The following is a 9,022-nucleotide window of genomic DNA, read 5'->3' on the forward strand; positions in this document are numbered from 1 at the left end:
ATTTTTAATGTTTTATTTAAAATTTCATTCAAATGTTAAAAAATTATTTAAAATCTAATAAAAAATTCAAAAACATTTAAAAAATACTTTAAATATTCTTTTTGAAGGATAAATTATTTTACATACTAAAATTATTATTCATTTATAAATTTAATTAAATAGTAAAATAAAAAAAACGAAAAAAACTTTAGAAAATCTTAGCTTAAGTTCTAATTTAAAATAATTTAATATATAAAATTCTAAAGTTAAATGAAAATAAAACCTAAATAATAAATTGATGATAATAATATCTTTCAAATTTTGTCCAGCTAACTTATTTAATTTTAATTAATTTAAATATATAAATAAAAATTTTGTTTATCAAAGTTAAAAAATTTGGGTATAAATTTTGAGTTATTAATATTTTGTAGTATAAATTTTGGATAAATTATAAGATCACATTAATATTAAACTCAAAACCCAAAACCCTACTATTATTATAAACATTTAAACACTACTATTATTAATAAAATTGCACGTTACTTATTAATAATAAAATTGCAATGCATAAAATATGATAAAATATGACATATATACTAAATCAACCTATTTGCACGTTGATTTTGTATTTAAATAATTAAATGATAAAATATGTTTTAAATATACTAATTAACTAAATTTTCATATTCCAAGCAACTTCCAATTATTTATGTAATAATAAATAATTAATATTTTACTACTAAACTGGTAGCACTCAAAGTGTTGAAGGTGAATAGAGAATGGTGTAATCCTGAAAATTAAGTTATAATAATAATAAAGTTAAATTTTTAATGTAGTTATATTTTTTTATATAAAAATATGTTAATCCACCAAACTATGTTATATATATATATGGAAATTAATAACAATAATATTTATATATTTATTAATATATACAATTTATATATTATGAATATTATTATTAATATATATCCAATTTGTTATCCAAAATAACCTAATTATTAATATTATATGATGATGATAATATCTTCCAAATTTTGTCTACCTAGCTTATTTAATTTTTATGAATTTAAATATATATAAATAATTTTTTTTACCTAAGTTATAAATTTTAGACATAAATTTTTAGTTATTAATATTTTGTAGTATAAATTTTGGATAGATTTTAAGATTATTGGGGTAAAAATTACATATTATTGGGTCAAAGCAAAAAAAAAAAAAGCTGAACCTACGACTATCAAGAAAATAAAAATTGGGGTATTTAAGTGCTACAAAAAAAATGATGTTTTTTCTACAAATTACTCTTTAAGAATATATTAATAAATTACAACAATCGACAAGCCAAAATAAAAATGAAAGTTATAATTAAAGACTTACCTCAAAAATAAAGAAAATAATTATTTGAGAGAGTTGACTGGAAGCAATTAAATGATTATGAATAAAATTGAAATGTAAATCCAAACACCCTACATTTTGACAAAGATAATGATGGAGCTCAATATTATTTTTAAATATATAATTTTTATTTTCAACCAAAAGAAGTAAAAAATAGATATAAATAATATTATTTTTAAATTACTTGCTTTGTGTATTTTCTTTGGCTCTAAATTGTTGGTGTGTTAATTCTAATGTGTTTAATTCAATACAACAATTTTTACATTTATTGATTCCCAAGATGTCTTACACTACGTACATTAAAAAAAAAATTAATGATTAGAATTGTAAGTGATTAAACATTAATGGAGTATTTGCAAGTAGACTAGGTGGCATTTTGGACTTATATGTAATGTATAATAATAAAAAAACAGAGAGGTTGAATGTAATAATAAAAAATAAACCAGAATTTAGAACTATGTTTATTTATCCTAAATATAATTATAATATATTATTATTATTATTATTTTAAAAATTGAAACCCTATTCTCTCTCCACATTCTTAGCTAGCCAAACTCATCAGCCGCCCCTCTTTCTTTCTTTCTCTGATCTCTTCTTTCCTCTCCTCATACCCTATGTTTCTTTCCCTCATACCACCACCATCTTCGTCAGCTCCATCTCCCCTCACCCAAAAACAGCCAGACCCCGTCATCCCTTCCTCACCATCTTCGACCTCAACGGTCCTACCCGGGTCGTGAGGACCCAAGTGCAAGTGTCCGAATCACCCAAGCCCATCTCGGCCTCCCTCGTGTGTGACCCCGAAGCCAGGTGACGCGACCCCAACTTAGCCCTCACCACCATCTGACCACCCTTGAGCCACCTCACCTCGCCTGTTTTCACACCAAACCACGACCAAACCAGGAGTGATTTCTGCCTCTCTTCTCTTATTTTCACATGTATATATATTTTACCCTAACAGAGATGGTCAATGGCAACAACGCCTTTGGGAAAACCATTTTCTCAATCTGCTACGAAGATCTCAAGGCCATTGTTGAAGATCTTCAAGCTATATCCATTTGCGGCCATGTCTTCCACGAGCTATGGTTAGTTTCCTCTCTCTCTTTATATATATATATGTGTGTGTGTGTGTGTGTGTGTGTGTGTGTGTATGTGTATTTTTCAATTACTGGAAAATCAATTTTTATGTTTATGTATATATATATAGGTTGGTCTTGGAATGACTGGGAAAGGACAACAAAGAGCTCAAACAGGAGGTAATAATGCATTTCCATTATTAGAGACCAAGAAATTAGGATACAGATTTTGTCTTCTTGGGAATTTTGTGGAAGAAATGAATAATCATTACATCGAATTGAGGTTACATTAAGGAGTAATAAGGAGTGTAGTCTCTAAGTTTAATTTGTATTTATTGTATTGGGATGTTGACTATTCAAACTTATGTATGTATTAATAAGAATAAACATATACAATTTTTTTGTTTAAGCTACTTTCTTGCTTTAACGCCCATAAGTTTTGGTTATTCGGCTTGTGTATGTGTGTGTGTATATTCAGATCTGTTCTATATCCTCACTGCAAATTTAATTTCAACCATAATATTGATCTAATCATTATGATCGAGTGTTGGGCTTGGCCACTTTCTTCACCATCTTATTTATCAAATTAAGTGTCTATTCTCATTAATTTTTCTTTTTTTGTGTGTGATTAATTTTTTGTTTGTGTATTGTTGAAATATTTTTATAATTAAATTATGTTTTTTTTCCTCTAATGTAAGCATTTTTTTTAGTATATTTTTATTCTGTTTAACTCTGTTGTGTATTTGTTGGCCAAGTTGCGTTCTAATGTGGCTGTAATGGTGTGTGTTTCGGAGATGGATATATTGAGAGACAGAAACTTAGCATTGTGTAATGCTTTGGCTAGCTCATGGAAGGGTGGAAATTGTTATGTATAAAAGGGTTGGTCATGCATTTCCAATCCTGCATAACTCTAATTTTTCTCAACTTCGAACTTAGGAAATGATGTCCCATATCAAGACTTTTATCCACCAATAAGTATTGGTGAATTAATGGTTTTTTATTTTTTATTTGTATGTTTTAGGGTATAAAAATGGTTTATAGTGATATTTAGGAGGCTCACTAATTATGTTTATATTAGTTAAGTTTAATTACAGAGTTTTTTTTATGGCAAGCAACCCAGAAATGTATTGATTTTATTTTGCTTTGTCTTTGCTTCTTTTATGGGTTTTAGTTCCAAAATTTCTAGTGGGTTTTTCAATGGAGAAAATAATGGTAAATTTGAAGCTCCTATTGTGGGTTTTATGCAAGTTCTCTAATGGGAGTTATCGTTTTTCTTGAACTATAGTGGAGTCATTGTAACTGAAGAGGAAGCACAAGCTGGATTTGTTTGCCGAGTGCAGTCATCTGACAAAAGCAAGTTTAAGGTTTATTTATAAAATATATTGCAGAACTTTTGCATGAAGTTTATTGCTTTTTGTTTTATCTTTTCGTTTTGTTATGGGTGATGTGTTTTGTATTTGTGCTTTTCTTAAATAATCACAAGACCTTTAAGAAGAAAGCAACTTCTTTTACTGTGTTTTCTACCATGTAGTCCCTTTTGTTGATGTTAGTACTTCTATTATGGTTTGTCTTTAACAAATTTTCCTCCAAACATATTATTAGGAAATAAATAGTTTCTAATATTAGCTTTTTTGGGGTTGCAGGTTTGTGTAATCTTTGGTGTTGAATTTCAAAATTTCTGGTAGTTTTGGTTATGTTCGTTTATAAATTTTTTTATACTTTGTTGTTTTGTTCTCTGGTTGTAAACTTATTGTTTTATTGTAGTAGAGACAAGACCTAGGGAGGCTAAAAAACAGGACAAGTTTTCTAATCATATTCCAAAATGGTAGTAGCTTGGTTTGGGTCAAAGACTGACCTTGTTGATAACATTCTAAGGTACCAATCTTTTAATTTTTAGGTAATTTTCTTACTATAAAGCTATTCTGTCTTAAATTTGTTTGAATATTGCATGTGATTTTAATATGTTATTTCGTTACTATATTCTGAAATTTGTTTGATTATTGCATGTTTTTTAATATGTTATTTGGTTACTATATTTATTAACTATTTATTTGTAACGTCCTAATTTCTCATAGATTACCGAGAACACAGCGTTGGGTCATAATTGTAAATATTGCTCTTTTATTTAATAAAAACTTAAAAATAAATACATGGACCCATGGTTTTATAAAAATAAAATATTTGTCTTTAACATAAAAATGAGCAACATATAAATAAAATAAACTTTAAAATAAATAAATAAATAAATAATTTGGCCTGCTTGATCTTGCTCGACTATATGGTCCCCAACGAATACATCACGAAGCTCTTAGGTCCCACTCGCCACCGGCTTTTCTATCCTTAATTTCCTGAAATAACAACATCATAAGGAGTGAGCTTCTAAGCCCAGTAAGGAAAATACAAACAAGGGTTAGTCATATAATCAAACATAACATATATTCACCAAAGTCATACAAACACAACATCTAGATCATATCATACCTTAAGTCATAATTCTAAATCATAATCTAAGCCATAAATCATATATCATACTCTAATTCATAAGTCATAGGTCATAAGTCATAGATCATAAATCATAATTATAGGTCATATATCATCATCATAACTAAAAATAACAAATCAGATATGATAAAAAGATAAGTGCTTATACAGGGGTGGCAATTAAGCCCCGGAAAAAAGTCTGTCATACACCGGACATAGGTCCATCATAAAGTTTTGGCAACCGAGCCTACCGGACATAGTCTGTCATACATCATTGGACACCTTAGGTCCAAACACACTTACCCCTTTATTGTACCTGAAATTTTAGGTCATACAAACATAAACTATATCATACATTACATAAACTAGATCATAATACTAAACTGTCTAATTTTCCTTACCAACACCGGGATAATTGAGAACAAAAGCGGAACTTGGAACACTCCTAAAACCAGCGATACAAATAGTGAGTATTTCTAAAGGACAGAGATGAAAGGAATAGAACTAAATAATCAAGAGGAAACTTACCGAAAAGACACCTTAAGATCAAAGAACTTAAAATCCTAACCACAAAACCATAACAAATGTTAGAACCTGAATGAAAACTAAATAAACTAAGGAATCAAACAGAATGAAACTTAAGAATAAGGGTACCTCAGTTGACCTTATGGATTGGTCTAACTCCAATACCGAAACACTATAATCCTCACTTCCCAAGTGTTTGATAAAGCTTAAGAATGACAAAGTTTTTTCCTAACCCAAGTGTTTATCACTCTTAAGGTCTCACTAGCACCTTGGAGTCTAATCACAGCTGAAGAGTGAATGGAAGGGCTGGGTTCTAAGTCATATTTATAGAGTTCTAGGAATAAAGATCTTCTTTTTGGCTTTGAATAAAAATAATGAATTTAATTGCAAATATTTGAATATTCTTCAGTCAAAGGCTTATGACTCGGTCAAATCGTTCAAAGGTAGGTCTAAGGAGTCAAAGCTTGTTTTAAAAAATAAAAAAAATAAAAAAAATATATAATCCTAACATCTAACTTCCTAAATCTCGTAACTCTAAACTCATTTGTAGTAAAATTAATATAACTAGAGCTTTAGGACTCCGATTTAGACTATCTTTATACCGTTAGAAAGGTAATTCAATTATCTACAACTTTATAGAAATATTATTTTTCGAAATTCATAATATAACTGGGTCAAAAATAGGTCAGAAGTTACAATACCCTAAAGTTATGGGAAAATCTATTTAATAATCTAAATAACAACCTAATCCACAATTAAATAAAATCGTGACAAATGTCATGCTCCTAACAGATTCTGGTGAAGACTAAGTCTTATATTTCCCTTATTTTATCATTAAAATAATAATTTCTTAATAATCATGCATATGACAAGTGTCATAATCCCATTGGCTCTATCTAAACCTTAGGAATAACCATGCTCATGACAAGTGTTATATTCTTATTGGCTCTATCTAAACCTTAGGTTATAATAATTATCATATTAATAACCAGCAATATTAATCAAATCTTATGTTATAATTAATATTCTTAAACTATAGGTTAAACTTATTAAATCCATAACTATTGCTAGGAGTTTCCAACTAAGTCCCGGTTTGAACCAAAATCCACGGAAGCTAAAATACTACAACTACTATCTAGCTAACTAAGTAAAATTTCGAAACGCTACATTATTTATGTGGTTGTTGCTATATTTATATGTTAATATTTTTTATATATGTTACTATATTAAGTATATTATTTAGGATTTATTAAATATACTTTTGAGAGGCAAGTGTAGGTTTATAGGTTATAAATGAATTTGTATATGATGGTACCTAAACACTATCTGAATTGAGATAAAAATTAATTTCTATAAGATAAATATGGTAATTTATAATTGAATTTGTATGGGAAATAAGATGGTACCTTGTGATTCTTGTGACTCCCTACTTGATTTGAGATAAAAACTGATTTTGTATAAGATGAATAGTATAATTTCTTTAAAAAAAATTGAATTTGCAATATTTTTATGTGACAATAAAGATTTACCTTGGAATTTTGCATAGATTGAACACCTGATTTGAGAGAAAAAAAAAAGAGTTGTAAATCAATTTAAATAATACAGCAATCAATGATTTATGATTATAAAGAAATTGAGTTAGATATAATTATGATGTACTCTCATACTTGATATTGGTTGGAGAGAAAAATTCTATGTTGATAAAAATAATTGATATGATAACTCTCATATAAGAATGTGATTGTGATGTTAAATTATAGATATTATTTTAAAATTAATTTTAACTTAATATTGTTTGAAAAGATCTCAACAAAATAGATTAAATTTAGAGATTATTTATTCAGAATGATTTGATTATTTATTTAGTCACAATTTTTTCAAATAAAACAAATTGTAAATACCAAAATAAAGGTCTAGATCTCAAATTAGTCAATCAGTGTAATTGAATATTATTTATTAATGCATAGAAATTTGAAACATAAATATCAAGGTTGATATTTTTATCATTCACCTTAACAAAAAACCAAGTAAAGGCATTGATCAATTTTTTTTATTGAATTTATTTTAAAATGTTGAAGTAAGTTTGAAAGTTTAAATAAAAAAATCAAGGTTAAAGTAAGTTTGAAAGTTTTAATAAAAAAATGAACTTGTAGATTTTCAATTCCTCAATTACCGTAATTAAAGCAATTTAAAATAAAAATATTATATATATATATAGAAGAGATATGTATATATATTAATTTTCTTAGCTAGTAACCTTTTTAAGAAATTCAAATTAGTTATTTCTATTTTTTTTAATTAATACTTTTATTTCCTATATTTGTGCTTAATTGTACGTATATAGATATGTATCTTTTATGAAATACAAATTTGAAAATATTAAATTGTATTTTTATAATTAATGATTATTATTTGCTTTTTTACACTCTTATAATAAATTAAAACTAAATTTACTATTTTATTATTAATGGTTGTTATTTCCTAAATGTGTGGTTATAGTCAAGTTAAGTAGTTTTTTGTTATTAAAAAAAATAGAATATGCATATATATAGCAGGTTAGTTTTTTAAATTTTTGTCAAAGATATTTGTATTATTGTCCAATACATATTAATCAGTTTTGTTTCACACGTAACCCACTTTGCAATATTAATTGTATTCTCTTCTTCTCATTCATGGTGATACTTCAAGTATAGTTTCCAAATTTCAATTCTTCTTCTTCTTCCCAATTGACTTCAACTTTTTTTTTCACTACAGTGCAGGTATAGGAAGAACTGGAGCATATTGTGTAATTCATAGACAGCAAGAGCCATAAAATTGTAGAACATATGAATGAGCGACTAGATATTGCTCTAAAGTTTTTTTCTTTTTTTGTAAATGGCAAATACATGTTTATATATATATATATTATGAAAGAAACAAAACAGTCCCGACCCTTACATTCTACGTTCCTTCACTGCAGGTTACTAGAAAAGCACGTTCCTTCAATGCAGTAACATGAACTTTTGATGTAGTGTGTAGATTTGTATATGTGATTAGTTTGTATAATATTTTAGATTTTGTATTGTAAACACTTAAATTGTATATAATATAGCTCATTAATTTTATAAAAAGTAGTTTGGGTATTTTAATAATGTTTTATATATATATATAATAAACAAATAATTAGAAATGCTATAATAATAAAATAACAAAAAAATTAAAAATAATTATATATTAGATTAAAAATCATAATTTAATGTATATTAATTTTGCCACCAAATTTTAGTAGTAAAATTACTATATTTTTAAATTATTTAAGATTTATTTGCTACTAGTTTAACAATTGTTTGCTACCAAAATTTGGTAGTAAAATCATTTTGTTGGATTTTAAGTAGTAGTAGTGGTAGTGGTAGTGGTAGTAGTCGTAGTCGTAGTAGTAGTAGTAGTCGTAGCAGCAGCAGCCGCAGGAGCAGGAGCAGTAGCAAGAGCAGTAGCATCATCAGCAGCAACAGAGTCTGAAACTCCTCAGCTTTAGCTGCCCTAATAGCATCATTATAATATTTCTCATTAAACAGAGTCTGAAACTCTTC

The 9,022-nt window shown here is 27.1% G+C and overlaps 1 protein-coding gene across 13 annotated transcripts; it reads left to right on the forward strand.

Annotated features, from left to right (window-relative positions):
- The first annotated feature begins 1,893 nt into the window (after window positions 1-1,893).
- Window positions 1,894-8,575, forward strand: LOC133823529 (uncharacterized). 13 transcript variants are annotated; one of them, XM_062256347.1, is made up of 6 exons: window positions 1,895-2,456; window positions 2,579-2,627; window positions 3,733-3,811; window positions 4,091-4,128; window positions 4,212-4,344; window positions 8,208-8,575. In XM_062256347.1, exons 1-5 carry the CDS (start codon window positions 2,342-2,344, stop codon window positions 4,225-4,227), a joined length of 297 nt encoding a protein of 98 aa, XP_062112331.1. In that variant the 5' UTR covers window positions 1,895-2,341; the 3' UTR covers window positions 4,228-4,344; window positions 8,208-8,575. The 13 variants fall into 13 exon arrangements, with proteins under 13 accessions (XP_062112327.1, XP_062112329.1, XP_062112328.1 ...); XM_062256349.1 differs by having other exon boundaries at window positions 8,213-8,575; XM_062256346.1 differs by having other exon boundaries at window positions 4,212-4,322.
- The last annotated feature ends 447 nt before the right edge of the window (window positions 8,576-9,022 follow it).

Source organism: Humulus lupulus, chromosome 3 (genome assembly GCF_963169125.1).
Source record: "Humulus lupulus chromosome 3, drHumLupu1.1, whole genome shotgun sequence".
NCBI classification, from domain to species: domain Eukaryota; kingdom Viridiplantae; phylum Streptophyta; class Magnoliopsida; order Rosales; family Cannabaceae; genus Humulus; species Humulus lupulus.

Coding starts and splice junctions, on each gene's coding strand:
- LOC133823529 (XM_062256343.1), top strand. CDS start 2,342: ATGGCAACAACGCCTTTGGGAAAACCATTTTCTCAATCTGCTACGAAG. Junction 2,457..2,578: donor CATGTCTTCCACGAGCTATG/GTTAGTTTCCTC, acceptor ATATATATATAG/GTTGGTCTTGGAATGACTGG. Junction 2,628..3,732: donor ACAAAGAGCTCAAACAGGAG/GTAATAATGCAT, acceptor CTTGAACTATAG/TGGAGTCATTGTAACTGAAG.